The sequence below is a fragment of the Pongo pygmaeus genome, chromosome 1 (assembly GCF_028885625.2).
Source record: "Pongo pygmaeus isolate AG05252 chromosome 1, NHGRI_mPonPyg2-v2.0_pri, whole genome shotgun sequence".
Lineage (NCBI taxonomy): Eukaryota > Metazoa > Chordata > Mammalia > Primates > Hominidae > Pongo > Pongo pygmaeus.
In genome coordinates, this window is record NC_072373.2 from 35,373,976 (window position 1) to 35,390,133 (window position 16,158).

The 16,158-nt window shown below is 39.2% G+C and overlaps 1 protein-coding gene across 2 annotated transcripts in view; it reads right to left on the reverse strand.

Annotated features, from left to right (window-relative positions):
• Positions 1 to 16,158, reverse strand: part of PROX1 (prospero homeobox 1) — a 53,277-nt gene that overhangs the window by 30,646 nt on the left and 6,473 nt on the right. Inside the window, exons 2-3 of one of the 2 annotated variants that reach the window (XM_054451037.1) lie at positions 12,347 to 14,138; positions 5,342 to 5,449 (exon numbers count right to left, since the gene is read on the reverse strand). In XM_054451037.1, the coding sequence (XP_054307012.1) occupies positions 5,342 to 5,449; positions 12,347 to 14,071 (1,833 nt within the window). In that variant the 5' untranslated portion in view covers positions 14,072 to 14,138. Of the gene's footprint in view, positions 1 to 5,341; positions 5,450 to 12,033; positions 14,139 to 16,158 lie in introns of those variants that run through there. The other variant, XM_063672229.1, reaches the window with a different exon arrangement.

Below are 16,158 nucleotides of genomic sequence, written 5' to 3' on the forward strand. Positions count from 1 at the left end.
CAGTCCTCTGCTCACGTAAAGGACAGATGCGTCTCAACTTGCCAAGTCAAAACCAATAAATCCATAGCTCTATATCAGGCGGGCTGACAGACAACCCCCTGCCTTTTGTCATCACAGGCATCCCCTTCCCTGGGCCCCCAGAAAAAGATGTACATTCATCAAAAATCAACAAAGAGCACTTATCAAACACTGGCCATGAGAACATCCAGACTCCAACAAGATGACAGCTAAAGTGTGTATTGGGGCTCTAATTACTACACAGAAAGTTGTTTCTATACTAGCAAAGATAATAAATGAATGAAAATTTATGGCAGAGAATGGAAGTCACAAGGAAACAGAAGCAGAGAGACTGGTGTTTCTCCCAAAAGGCCAACTTGCATCATAATTGCCATGGAGTTGCAAGGGCCCTTACAGATAATTGACCAGAAAATGATTAAGTCATCAGCAAATCGCTTCTGCTTGCAAGAGTTCAAACATGTACTTAACCTATCCAAGAATTATATTTTCACTCTGTGTGTCTGCTCTGTCTCTATTCAGCCTCGCGGGGAACCCGATTAAAAAGACAACTGAAGGACCCCCATTATCTGATCTTCTGGTTGCCGATTTCAATAGAACTTAAACCCATTACGATTTGCTGAACTTGGAGTTCTTTCCATTTTATCTCAGCAGTAAAATACACTGTCCAAATTTCCAGACACTGAGATAAGGACTACAGGCCCCCGTGACGGCTTACTGTTCCTTTTTAATTCTTTTAGAATAAGAAACAAAACATTACAAAATGATAGCAGGCTGTGCACTGGGGAATGAAAATTGCTTTGACATGGAGATTAGGCTTCTGCATTGTTACAAGACATTGTCTCATATGGACAAGAGTACTGTAGAGGAAAAAAATAGAAGGGTATTTTTTTTTCTAGAATGGTCATGAATGACCTAATGGGGAGGACAAAAAAGTAAGTGCACTTGCCATTATTTACGAATGGGACATAAAGGGAGATTTAAAGCTTATTGTTGGAGAATGGAAATACCAGAGAGAAAGAATGGACAAAAACAACAGACTCCCCAAACATGAGACAAGTGAAATGACCAGCCCAACAGCCTAAGGAACAGGGTTTCCCTCCAGGAGAAGTGAACTAAAATTTGTTCAGTTTTAGTTGCCGGCTAAAAGCAAAAGCAAGCCCCCCCTTTTCTAGATATTCACACTGGGGGAGAAAAAGTATTAAACTTTAAAGAGTTAATTTCCCTCATTCTGTAGTGGCTTACAAGAAAAGGATCAATTGTTCTATAAAGGAAAGCTCTGTAGTGTGTTAATGTGTTACTGCAAAAACTAATCGCTACAATAAAGAGGCTGTGTTTCCACAGTGTACGAGTCTCTGTGACTTTGATTAATGCTTCCCACGGGACATCTCAGCCTCAATATGGGCTAAAGAAACTTCCTAAATATTCAATGAGCATGGTCAAAAGATGTATAAAACAAATCAATCTGACACCTTAATCTGGCTAGGCAGCAGTTGACTCAAGGGGTGGAGGGAATGAGATACATCATTTAACACTGCCGGCTTGAAAAGCTGTGAGCGTCTGTTCTTCAAAGCTAAAATGACACTGAATCTGCTGTACTTAGTGGTCTAAGAGTTATTAGTTTGTACATTAAAATCCGCACCCAGTAGTGAACGGGGAGCTGGTGCGGCCCATCGATCCCTGGCAGCTCTCTCACATTTGTCCACTTGTCCTTCTCAAAGGATTTGTAGCCCCGATGAGCTGAGCTTTTTGTTTGGCTAAATGTCATTATGAGGGAATTAAGTTGGCTCTCTGTGAGAACATAGAACTTTGTTTAGATTCTTGCTCTAGGAGTTAAACCAGGTCGGCCCTGGTTTCATCCTTCATATACATCACCCCTGTAGAAGAAGAACTCTCGCCATCCCAACATCTCTGAATTGTATGATTTCCCTCCTCTTTCGTTCCAAGGTAATTGAAAAGCATTTACCTCTTACCCAAGTGGAAGTCATTTGTGGAGAGTTAAGCACTGTATCCATTCCTAAGGAGAAATACAAAGGAGTGGGCACCACTTTGGCCTGACTCACCTTCTAGAGCAAGTCAGAGGATTTACCCCATCTAGCTCTATCCTCCAAGTGTGGCTTTGATGGACAATTACGTTATACCATATTCAGGAAACAAGATATTTTCTGCTCACGTTTTTTACTCCTGTTTTTTTTTTTGCTTGCAAAGTGAACTTACGATCACTAAATAAAATATGAGGGCTGAGCGCGGTGGCTCAGTGGCTCATGCCTGTAATCCCAGCACTTTGGAACGCCAAGGCAGGCAGATCATTTGAGGTCAGGAGTTCAAGACAAGCTTCGCCAACATGGTGAAACTCCGTCTCTACTAAAAAAAATACAAAAATTAGCCAGGCGTGGTGGCACGTGCCTGCAATCCCAGCTTCTTGGGAGGCTGAGGCGGGAGAATCTCTTGAACCCAGGAGGTGGAGGTTGCAGTGAGCTGAGATTGCACCATTGCACTCTAGCCTGGGTGACAAGAGTGAAATTCTGTCTCAAAAAAAAAAAAATTGAATAAAATAACTTTATTATTTGAAAGAGTACATTTTACTAAAGTTAGGAATTTTCTCCTAGATGAATGTGGCCATGACCAAGTAGAGCCTCATGTCATTATAACAAGCATTACATGGTCCATGGATATATGCATATGTATTGTTCCAGATAAATGATGCAGGTTTCATTTCTGAGAAGATCCTAAGTTCTCTTCCCCAATTTCTCTAGTGATTTCTTGAATCCTGGCCAAAATAAAAGTTTGGATTGTATATTCATATATAAAGAAATATCTATTTCTTTCAGCCTTGCAAATAAATAGACACGCTTTTCTATCTGTATGTCAATGTCAAGCTATAGATATGTGTATATGTGTATATGTGTATTGTGAACCCATGCACATGCACATATGTGTGTGTATACATTGTCAATATTCACATCTGCGATTATCCTTAATATTGAAGAAATCCCAGAATGCTCTGCCATTGTTTTCTGGAAAGTCTCTGGACCACATCGCCTGGACTACTTTTCCCTTTCTTTGCATGGCTTTCTACTCTCATCAGCGTAAGCTCGAGGGATACAAATTCATTTATTACTAACCAAAGAAAAAACATAATTAGGAAAGTTAAAAATGTATAATTCCTTCCAAAAATAAAAGAGAAGTGACCTTCAGTGATTTTCTGCTTTGCCTGATATGTCCTACTGTTTCCCCTCCATTAGAGTGGATAATTGGTATGTAACCAGACTCACATATACTTTAACAGCCTTCTCTTCCAGTATGGGTAAGGTATGGATAGAATCAACAATCTGAATATTAGTGCTTTTGAAAATAAAATATTCACCCAGGTATTCCATTGTTATCTACACAAAGTCAGCGGTTATTTGCAAAGCTGAATTGCTAGGGGCATTCTAGAGGAATGGGAACAGTTTCTTGTTGGTTTGTATTGCATGGTATTTATAAAGCTACAGATCAATAATCTTCCCCACTTGCCACCACACACCACACACATGCAGGCATGCTTGAACTCTCACAAAAAATGAATGTTTCTAATATTGACATCTACTGTTGGGTAGTGTTGGCTCAGAACGGCTGCTGTTTCCCACCCTCCAGGTGGCTGTGTTTCCATGGTGGGTGAGTGATACCTATGTGTGCAGTTGGTAAAGCTCTTTGGCCTACTTCTGGGTGAAAATTGCTATGCAAAGAATATAAGTTATTGTCATTATTATTTCACAACACTGCAGATCATTGCCCTAAAAGGAATCAGTAACATGGACAACTGCATACACAGACACACACACACATATATGTGCACACAATAACCTTTTTCTCCCTGTCCTCCATGTCCCCTCCTAGAACTACAGTGTTGGGAGGATTCCCTGGAAGACAAACTTTACCAGGTTCTACTAGACTCTAGAAGCTGGTCAGTCCTCAACCAGGTGACAAATTGCCTTCAATTTGTGTATTCTAGTTTGTCCTCTACAAAGCCCAAACCCTTTTCCTGGCCTCTATGTCACTCAGCCTTGTTTGTGCTCACTTAGTCTTAACCAGATATTTACATGATGGACTTTCCCTGCCTCCCCATCTTGCCCAGTTTGTTGGCGCCAAACAAGGAGAAAACAGGCCTTCCACTTAAGGAGCACAGCCAGGGAAGGAGAAAGATAAAAGGCTGAAGTTGATACACAATTCAAAAGCAAACAGGAGGGAAAACAGAACTTTTCTTATAAGGCCAAATAAAACACCAGTGAAGGAAACTGAAATGAGTTGGCCTGCAAAATGGGGCCAATGAAGCCACTTGGGCATCAAGCACAAAACAAGCTGTGTGCGGGGAGCGGTGGAAGAGCGAGTGTATTTTGGCAGCTTGTGAGTTCTCCATGGCAGAAAGAAGAACTTGTACATATGGGGGTGGGCAGGGGAGGGGTGGGGAAAAAACACCCACCCCTAATAAACTAATCTCAGCTAATGTAGTGTTTATCAAGTTCCTGGGATAATGATACCATGTGTGTCATTATCATCATCAAAACCCAATCTATGTTTTAAAAAGTTACAGATGATTAACACAACATCAAGTTGATGCAAACAATTACTTAAAACCCACACACAGACACAGACACACACACACACACACACACACGCATACACACACACAGAGAACCAGGAGGTCCCAATATTCTGTAGAATGAGGGAGGCTGCAGCTGTAGGCCGACAGCTTTCATATCCTCATTTGAATAATGTGTCCTGAATCTGTCACTTTATTCATTCTCCTTATGCTCAGTGTACTCTACATCAACAACAAATTAAGTTGTAAATAAGAGACAATCATCACTTTTGTTTTTAAGCAGCTACTGCATAGAGAATTTCAATGTACGCTCCTTTTCGACAGGGGGAAAAAGAGGTGCTAGAGTTTGCTTTCATAATCACAAATATGGGGAAACCAACAGAAACAAAAACAGAAACAGTTTACTGTTGCTGAGGGGAGGGAAAAAACATTCTCTAAAGCATCCATCCATTACCAGCTGAAATTTCTTCAAAGAAGCTACTCAAACATATAAAGACAGAGGCTAAGATTTTCAGACTACATTGGAAACTCATGCGACTTATTAACACCAGTCTTTCAGTCTTAATACACAAGTGGCATCTTTGCTTAACACACCTTCAGACAAAAGGACAAGTGCATTAAATCAATTATAACACAGGTGTAGGAATAAACCAATTCCACATTCGTCTCCATTAACTTCCGGGAGTTCAAATTACTGCCACATGCATAGAAAATGAAAAAATTAAGAATAAAAAAAGTCCCTACCTTTACATCGGAGAAGTAGGTCTTCAGCATATTGGAGCTGGGATAACGGGTATAAAAAAACATGAGCTTTGCTTTTTTCAAGTGATTGGGTGACAATCCTTCCTGCATGTAGGATGCAATTGGTTAAGGAAAAGAAATTCTGTAAGCAAAAGGACTCCCACCTCCCTCCCTCCAGTCCCCACCTCCATAGAGTCTGGGGGTCCACCGAGCTGCCATGGGAGCGCTGGAAGGTATATGACACTGGCTATGGCATCCATTGCTAACTTGCTGCCGTTTGCTCAGTGACCGTCGCCTGTTAGAGGTTGCCACATGCAATGGTGAGGATGCAAAATTGAGTTGCAGAATCTTGGCTACTTTAGGGGGAGGATGGCAAAGTATTTTCCTTGCTTTAGGTCGGTAGGCTATCTATACGTTCACTTGTTGCTAAGGAGACAAATGCACCCAACATGTACTATACAACTCTTGTCATAAGAGGTTTTTTCTCTTCCTTGCAATTACAGTTCTGTTTGTTCTTCTCTCCACACTCTGCAGTTTAAAGCAAATTATTCTACTAATGTACATGAAAATATAAAATGCATTATTTTGAACACTGTTATGCAAGTTTCACATTTTACCTTTTAGTGTTAATCTAATGGAGCATCTTGACTCACTTGCTTTTTATCTTATTATATCCTTTTAATTGTTTCCTTTTAAATAATAGCTAAAACTTGGGAAGAGTAGTTTTGGCATGGAGAGGACAGGGAGGGGGCTGTTGCTTTTGTGAAAGCAATGGTCCAAAACCAAATACAATTTGCCTGTCTTGGATTTATAGTTAACTCCTTTGAGAGTGACGCAGTAGTTGGGGCTAACAAATCAATACATGTGGGTTAGCAGATCAATAAATGGCCACTTACCCAAAATAAGAAGGCCTATTTATCTGGAAACATCATTACCTTTTAGATCTGTAAACAGCAGCAACTAAAACAGTTCCCAAGAGAATGTGAGGCTAACCATAACAATCCAGGCTTCCTGATTCTCCCCCAGATTCTTGGCACTCCTCAGCAGACTCAGAGCTGGGATGGCTCTGGTCACATCTGTGCCGCAGCCTGGCCCTGCCATTTCCTCAGCAAATTAATGGCTTTATAATTTATCAGAAATGAAGATGCACGTGGAGAAATTCAATGTGGTCCCCCACAAGGTCAATTAAGGGTCCTTCCTAGAAGCTTCTCTAAGGATTTTCTCTTAGAAGAGTGTCTGAGAAAAATAAGAAAAAAAAGAAAAGAAAGTGTGCATGTGTGTGCAAACACACACACACACAACTACCCAACAAAAATTTCACCCCTTAGGCAAAAATGTCAAATAAACACAGATATTTAGGAAAGGTAAAATTTTCCAAATGACCTTCATCAAGTCTAGCATGACTAATCTTAAGAATGGAGGGAAACCAGAAAGTTACTAGAGAAGCATAATCAAATTAATATGGATAAGCTCTTGACTACTTATAACAGGGTGTTTAACCAAATATTCTGCTGACAATTTGTTCAATTAACATTCCCTTTAATATCCCATGCAATTTTAAAAAGATCACCTTGGTCTGTAAATAGAAAAGTTAAGTAGTGCAGGTTTTTTTTTGTTGTTGTTGTTAAACTGAAAATAAACACTAAAGAAAGAAATTTTGATTTTATATCTGTAAGCCAAAGCAGCTTAACTGAACTTGTGTTTTTGTTTGAGATCCTTAATGATTACAAAGACGATAATTTATGACTGACATACTTCTTGTGCCAAGGAGAGGGCTGAAAGGCCCTCCAGTAACCTCCATTAGACTGATACAGAAGACTAAAGGAGCCCAGCACACTTCAGGACCATCTGTCCAAATGGATAAGTGAAATAATAGTTGCAAGCTGTCTGCTACTGCCTTGTGATAAGAGTTTTAGGCAAGTCCAAACTTTGACAGACACTCTCAGATCTGGGTTCTAATCTTTTCTTTCAGATGGCTACATTAAGACAATGTCATGCATTTAATTGGAAGTCGCAAATCTTTTAAAATTTGGTGTCATACAAAATACAAAGTGTTTTTCTGTGTTTCTTAGATGGGCACTGAGCTACCCAAACTTCCTGAAGCTTTTAATACATCTAAATTATGCTAAGATGTTTTCGTTCTTTTTATCTAAAAACAGTAAAATATCCGTTTTATTTTGATCAGTATTTAGAGGCTTTTTATCTAACAAAAAATTATTCTGATTTGGATTTCTCAAGTTCATTTTTGCTTTAAAATGTTTCCTGTTGGTAATACTTGGAACTGATCAGTTGAAATGGAACACAGAATTAATCTTTATCTCTTGCTTATTGAGTAAGATAAAATTCCCATAAAATATATGTTTCTAATAAACTATTAAAAATAACTAATGAAACATTTAAAAGGCAACAGTTAGATAATCCTTTTTTTCTCCTCAAAATAAATCTGAACTGACCAATTGGTTAATTTCCCTTTTAAGTGCTTGTGCTGAAAAGCAACTGTTCTTCCAAGAAAGCACTAGCTGTTTCCAGGATACTTACACACGCACAATGACTCATGATGGAATAGATTCAGTAAACATACAGCTGTACTGAACACGAGCTAAGCTCCATTCAAGGCCAGGAAAGAAAATGAGCACAAATAAATATTAAGGAGGTAAAGGGGAGTGGGGTGAGGGGGGATGGAACGCAAACAAGATCTGTCCCAGCAGCTCATGTGGCTGTGCCTCAATTCTCTTAGCCATAGCTTTGTGAAGACAGATGACATTCAATTCTATGTGTAATGCAAAATAGACAATAACTGCTGAAACTTGAGACAGCTGCCAGGTGTAAAAAAAAAAAGAAAAAAGAAAAAAAAAAGAAAAGATGATAAATCCATAAATTAATGAAAGACATCTGCTCGGGAATATAAAAGATCAGAGAAGCAGGGTACTGCAGCTGAACGTAAAGCAGCGTTCAAACAACCTGAGAATCTAAGTGTTGTCTGTTTACCAAGTACAATATAACCTTACCTAAACAGCAGCCACGGGAGGAGCAGCGGAGGCAGCAAAAAGGCAAATGGGAGAATAATAGGCTGTGAAAGCGGAGGAAGAAAATTCTTTTTTTCCAGCTAAACTCTGGATTGTAGCTAGAGATTGTACGTGCTGCAGTTCCCAGCAAATGGGTTGAGACTACTTACATTTTCCAAAACATTTGAAACCTAAAGAATTTTAGTTCTGCCTTATTCCCTAATTTGCTAAGTTTCTAAGAGGTTTTCCCACTAGAAACTAAAATGGGGAGAAAAGATCTAAACTCTCTCACATAATGATAGTGATAGAGCAAGTTGTTACTCCCACTAGGAAGTTCACCATAATCGGAGGGCTGTGTAGTGTATGGAAATTTTTTTCTAAATTTACTTACTTTATAATTTTTTTCAGGGGAGGGGGGTAGTTTAGGAGCCCAAAGTCTTTTAGTCTTTAATCTACATGTTTCGCTCTAGCTAATATAAGTACTATAGCCTCCACAAGACTTCTAAAAATGTATAAGATCAATTTCTGTGGATTATTTCAAATTTCAGAAATTCATTTCTAATCTATGGTTCCTGGTTGGATTTTAATTTCAAATTACTAAACCATTTTCCTTTCTAAACTTCAAGTCTTTCTAACATTCTCCCTAAAAGTTGAGTAGAAAAAGCCGGCTGTTTCAGAGAACAGGCTCAATTTCTTCACCTGCACATCTTAAGGGCTTGTACTACTCCTCTTGTGCTTTAATTGGGTGCATGCAAATGTTTGGGGCCTAAACAAGGCTATTTTTCTTGAGATGCAAAGAGGATGAATGACAAGGAACATCATGAAGAAAAGCAATTGGCTGACTGTTTCTTTTGGAATTTGAATAAAACTTAATATTTGATTAAACAGATTCATTTGCAAAGATACTGAACATATTTTTAAAATCCAAGACATGAGCCCTTGGAGCAGGTGCACTGAAAATCAGTTTAACTTGCATACACATTCACTGTTTCCCTTCTACTAGACGGGATAATGAGGTAGTGTGTTCTATCCTACAGAACATATATGTTTAATGTAGTGAATGTAGAATGGGTTGATCTGATAAGCTGGTGTTCTTAATAGTTCTTATCTTAGCTACTTTGTTCAAAAAACAGATGGTACCTTTTGGAGTGGGAGAGAATTGTTCCTGAAAAATTAAATTATATATAACAGTTTGGAAAGCCATGAACTAAAAATAAAAACATAATAATAGCAAACACAATGGTACCATTTCATTGCATTTCTGCTCATTTCTATTGATCTTTTCAAAGAATAACTGTAGAACAGGTTCATATATGGCCCCGTATCCCTAAAATTGAAGTAAGACATCACTCACTGTGATTCCCAGAGATTTCTTCAAAGTAAAAGCTTGAGAACTTTGCTTACACACTAACAGTTAAATCAAGGGAAGAACACACTGCCATACAGAGGTAGAGACAGGAGAAAAGTGGGCCCAATCTCTCTACAAACAAACAGATCCTCACTGGTTTCAGAATTGTGGGAACTATAGAAAAGGTTGTTTGCCTATCTTACTCTTCCTGAGAAATAATATACCAATGAGATAAATGGTTAAAAGTGCAACGTATTAACAGTAGAGGGGGGAAAAAGAATAGGAGCATAGAAGGCCAAAAGGTGGAAAATGTAATCACTAATTGACATGAGAGGCCGACATTATTTAGCTATACGAAAGAAACAATTCTGGGTGTGAGCAACTAACATTTCATATGAACACGGGTGTTTCCCAACAGAATCACCGCTCAACAGAAACTTATGTTGATAGAAGAAAGGAGAAGTCATGCCTCTGAAGAAGAAGCAAGTATATTTTCTTTAAAGCCTTTGATATGTATCAAAATAAAAGGAACTTCTTTCAATTCAAATCCTCAAAATTCCTCCGGGGATTTGGAGAGGTTGAGACAATGAACGTAGCCAACACTTAAAGCAATCTAAAAGATTTTTTTCCTAGAAGACTAAAAACAAAAAGCACAGCCATAATTATAATGATCTGGTTATAAATGAAAAGTCTAATTTAAAGAAAAACCATAAACTGGCATCTTGAACTAAAGAGCTTAGTGTGGACTTATAGGAGTTCTGAAACCTGGCATTAAATCTTTAAATATTCACCAAAATTGGCATGCATGTCACTTTACTCTGTGTGTGTGTGTGTCTGTGTGTGTGTGTGTGTGTGAGAGAGAGAGAGACAGAGAGAACCCACTATCACAACTACCTGGTTCAAAATGAAGTTAAGAGATCTCTGGGGTGCAATGGGGTCTTAGCCCTAGACATTAGCCTTACATGAACCTCTGAAGATGCTCTTTTTGCAAAGGGCACAAAAACCATTCAAGCCATTGTGTCTTCTTACTTTGCTTTTCTCATCACCAACGGCGATATTCCAATCATTTTGATCAATATTTACTGCCTGCTTATAATATGTAAGTCATGGTGCTTGGTGCAGCTTTGATTCATGGCTGGGGGATTGAATTTTAGATCTTCAAAAGGTCAAAGTGAAATCAACAACCAAACTAAAACTCCATTTCTACATATATGTAGAAATCTCCCACATCTTTCTCTTCCCTTTCTGTTACAATGTTCTTCTCCTCTTGCTCAGTATAAGAGAGACTCCGTGTTTTAACTGCCCAAGCAGGTCTCATGATTAGGGACCTAGTAGTTCACCCTATCAGAAATCTACACTGTTATCCTGAGAGTTGGCTTGAAGTACGATCTCCACTAACCAGGAAAACATATTTCCACTCATAGCTGGGACTTTGCACTTACGTGGCACCCTCTGGAGTGGGCTTAGATAAGAAAATGTCAATCTCTAGTCATCAAGACAATTGCTCAAAATCCTAAATTTAGTCACAGCCAACTTAATTGCTAAATTTTATATCCATCTGGTTATTTATTATATAAGAAACATGCCTCCACCTGCCCCCAAATGCTACTATTCTACTACTCCCAAAAGACCAACGACCACAAGATTTTTAAAAATTTACAGAAAGAACCGATATACAGAGAGAAAAAAAATCTTCAGTTAAAAATAGCTGGAGTTTGGGATAGGCCTAATGAAAAAAATATAACTGTTATCTCTACATAAAAGTCAGTTTCAGAATTTAAAAGAATCATAAAAAGAGCCATTTTTAAGTCGAATACAGCTGAGTTTTATATTTAATTGTGCTCTCTCGCTTTCCAAAATAATTTGCTTTGTGTATGTCGGGACAAAAGATTTCTGTGTATGGCTGAACAGAGGTTAATCATGCATAGAGGCAGCTGCACCAGACCCAAAGAACAGACCTTGGGTGAACGAGAGAGAGAGACCGATGCTGTCTGAATAAATCAGTACCTGTATATTTCCTTAAAAAAAAAAAAAGTCTCACTTAAAGATGAAAGAGACACTCTAACTCCCCACCCACATCCATTTTTCTTCCTCCTCAACCTCCCACTTATAAAGTGCTCTTCCTAAGATTTCATCGGGACGTCTTCAAACGGACCAGAAGCCTTGCAGATGGTTTACACTGAGAATTCTTCTTATGGGATCTTAGGGATCTGAAAACTGACTTTTCTCCTTATTCTGTTATAAAACTTATCATCTTTAAAAAATATCTGAAAGAATTCAATCAATATTTACAATGAGACTGTTTTCTCATCTCTGAATCTACTTTTTTTTTTTTTTTTTAAGAGATAGGGATAAGAAGATAATGCAGGAAGAACAGCAGAAAAAAACACTGCTGAGAAAGCACATATTAAATAGGAGCTCCTCGAGGCAGTGAACAACTTGTGGAAGCTGCAAAGATGTTGGTTTAGTTTTAAGGTTTTCTGCAATCAGGAATGGCACACGCATGCTGATAAAAGCCTATTCCTTTGAATAATGGGAAAGGTTGCCTTCTTAAGAAGATACTAATCTACATTACTCTAGATATTGTGTAAACCCAACCTTTTGGGAAACCTTTTTTGGTTTGTTTTTTTCCTCGAGGGGAAAATAAAAGGATATTGCACTTCCCGAATAAGGTGATATTTCAGACATATCTTGAAGATCGCCGCACTCGGACTTTATGAGCGACAACGAGAGCCCTTCGGCGGTGCTGGGCGGGTGTGCTGGTGAACAAGGGTGGTGGCTCAGGTGGTGAGATGACATCTTGGTCCTCAGACTCGTGGTATCCCTAGTTAAGTCTAAGGATTCAGGAGAGGCTCTGTCTTTTCCAGAGAAGGAGCCGGAGGGAGCACCTAATGGGCTCTGAAATGGATAGGCCATCAAGGGAAGGGGGAAGGGGTGGCGGAAGGTGGACGTGGTGAAGCCTGTGGTGGCAGAGAGAGGCGACTGGTGCAGGGGCTGATGGTGGCCGCCAGCGGCAGGGCCGGAGGCAGACTGGTCAGAGGAGTTTTTGCGGACAACCAGGGGCAGTGCTTCTGTCTGGTCAGTGGAACTGGCCATCTGCACATTGCCAAAGGTGTCCAGGGGGTTCGGAATGATGACGTCGCCAAAGCACTGCAGGCGCTGGTTGGCGGTGTGGAAATTGTGGTTTTCCCCATTGACTGCAAATCTGGCCTGGGGGATCTGGAGAGGTGGGAAGACCTGAGGAACCTGGCGGGAGGGCTTGGCCGAAAAGACTTTGACCACAGTGTCCACAACTTGCGACATGGCAGTGTTCAGTTCCTGTTTCAAGGTCTCAGCCAAATGTTTGCCTTCCGGTTGTAAGGAGTTTGGCCCATGGTCTCTTTCTTTGTTGTTGCCTTCTCGCTTCGGCTTGTTTTCAGCCATTTCCTGCTCTCTGATCAGGGCTCGAGCTCGGTCAATAAACTGTCCTGGGTCTAGCTCGCACATCTCATTATCTGACCTTCCAACAGAGTCCTGGGCCCTGGCATCCAGGATCTCCGAGCGCATGCTGTCTTCAGACAGGTTACCATCTTCATCATTTTCCGAATCAGTGCTGTCATAGATTTGGTAGAACTTTTCCTGCAGCTGGCGCAGCTGTTTCTGCATGTCCTCCAGCTGCTGTTTCAGCTGTCGGCGCTCCTCTCGCTTCTGTTCCTTTCGGGCTGAAACCAGCTGCTGGAAACTCTGTTGCTGCTGCTGGGGAAGCTTTTGCTTGCGTTTGTTTTCTCTGTAACTTTCTCGGGGACTCACAGACTGCGGGGCCATCTCTCTTTCATTTTCATTGCCCCTTAATGCCACACTGGGGGAATGGCTCATACCCCGAATTATATTCTCAACCCGGGCGCGCTTTGCTCTCAGGTGCTCATCACATAAGCGATCCATATCAAACTGGCTCATAGTAGGCCTGCCAAAAGGGGAAAGACACTCTGGGGGGCTGTCTCTTGAAGAGTTGCTGCATATATCCTCCTGATGTACTTCGGAGCCTGTACTAGAGAGACCGCTGGCTTGGAAACTGGGCTCCGTGCCACCATTTTTGTTCATGTTATTTTTCAACAGCTGGGAAATTATGGTTGCTCCTGGAAAAGGCATCATGGCATCTTCATACGAGTTCGCCCTCTTCAGCAGCTTGCGGAGTACATTTGACTTTTCCCCATCTGCATGCTGCACCACTGAATACTCAACATCCTGCTCAGAACCTTGGGGATTCATGGCACTAAAAAACGTTGCTCTTGCCTTAGCAAAAAATGCAGATGCTGTCCCTACCGTCCTTTTCACTCCAATGTCAACTCTTCTCCTCTTGGTTTGCCGGCTTAAGAGGGCTGTGCTGTCATGGTCAGGCATCACTGGACGGTTATTGTGCCATCTTCAAAAGCTCGTCAGCTGGGCACAGCTCAAGAATCCCGGGACCCTGGCCAACAGAACAAAAGGACTGATGAATCATTTTCTTTAAATTTCTCCAAATTTCCTGACCTCAATCCTGAATCAAATGCAAAATGCATAGGCTCTGGGATTTATGGCACATTACAATTATTGCAATTTATTATGCACTCTGCTTGAAATGAAACATTTTTAAATATTTCTGCTCCACTGGTTTAAGATGGATTAAGATTAAAAAAAAAAATAAAGCAAAAACTGCTTAAGCACCAGTAATGTGATTCTCTTTCACAAATGCCTAAAATGATACTGTTTATCTTCAGAAGAAACAGTAGATTATAAGAACACAGCCTCTGACAACCAATTGATTAAATTTTGGGCATTGAGATTCATATAATAAGGAAGATGAAAGTGCACTATACTTAAGAAATAAGGTTAAATTTTGAGGCTGTGAGAAATTCACATGAAAAATTGCATTTCTGCATTACAATTATTGTGGTTTTAATGCTATTAAAGGAAAAGAACTCTAAAATAAATACAAATATATAATAGAGAGCTTTTATTCTTGAATTTTAAAATATTTTTGTCATATGTAAAATGGTAAGGAGAACACCCTTAGCAGCAGCATCTTTCAAACATAAATGGTCAGTTTAGCATTGAAATAAATGCACAATAGTCATTTTACAAGTCTGCTTATTTAGCTTAGCTATGCATTTTTTACTTGTAAAATCATACGTGAAGATGATATCTGTTGATATATCTTAATGTAACTATAAGAATATTTATACATTTTCATAATGTCCTTTTAATGACAAATTATTACAAAGTTGGATTCACTGCAAAACAAGGATGTTACCACATTTTAGAAATCAATATGAGGAATAATAAATTATTGACCTAGATAAAGAGAAATATATCTTCAGGACTAGTTTCCTTCTGTTTAAATCTGCCAAAATAATATGTCAAATGCCCAAAGAAACTCTTTAAAAGACATAATTTGTGAAGCTTATTTCCTGTGCCAAATTAAAGGGGAAAAAAACAGAAAAAACTGAAAGAAGATTTATAAAGAAGAAAGAAAATAATGTCCATCAAATGTGTGAGAAAGGGAAATATTTCTTTGTATATGAACTTCCATTGTTTCTTGGAAACAAAATATAAAAAGAGAACATCCTTATTTGCATTTCATAAAAGGCACTTGACATATTGTGTAACTTATTAACTAGTGATGCTAATCCCAAATTTTGTAGACATATAAGATGTCACATCTTTTTGTTTATAATTAACATTTTATGAAGAGAATGAAAATATTTTTTTCACGTTGGGTTTATCTAATATTAAACTTCATGTTTGCTTAACAGAGCACATCTTCACAATAACAGGGTCCATTGCCAAAGGCAGCGTGCAGAGTGTCTGGAACGGCTCCCATCTCTTTCGGTTCACCTGTAAAAACATCTACGTGCTCCCTAGGACTGCATCTGTGGCTAGCTTTAAAGAATGACTATCCATGCAAATAGGCATAATTTCAGCATGAAATAACCTGTAAAAATCAAGAAAATGCTCAATGCTTAGATGGCAACAATATGTATATATTTTTAAGTGACAGTGATTTCCTCATGCAATCTTTGCTCCTGGTTTCTATAGAAAGATAAAACATTTTAAAAGAGCCTGCTTTAGGGTATCATGAAAGCAAAATGATACCTCTTTATATATATATATTTTGCATGCTTGAGAATGAAATACTTTTTGCATGCTTCAGGATAAAATTTCCTGAACTTAGAATGGAGATGGAGTTCTCAATAACTACAACATTGGGTTCAAAATTGAATTCAGAATGATTGAGATCCTTTCAAACACTAATAATAAAATTGGTTTCAGGAATACAAAAATGCAGTGACAAATACTACACAAACACATTAGATCTGATAAATCAGGTTAGCTGTCAGATGACAGAAAGAACAAGAAGAGGTTGAGACAAGAAAGAGGATGAATCATTTCAAAGCTCTGTTAATCACAGAAACACTTGCATGGGGGGTGGTTACAAGGAAGACTTTTTT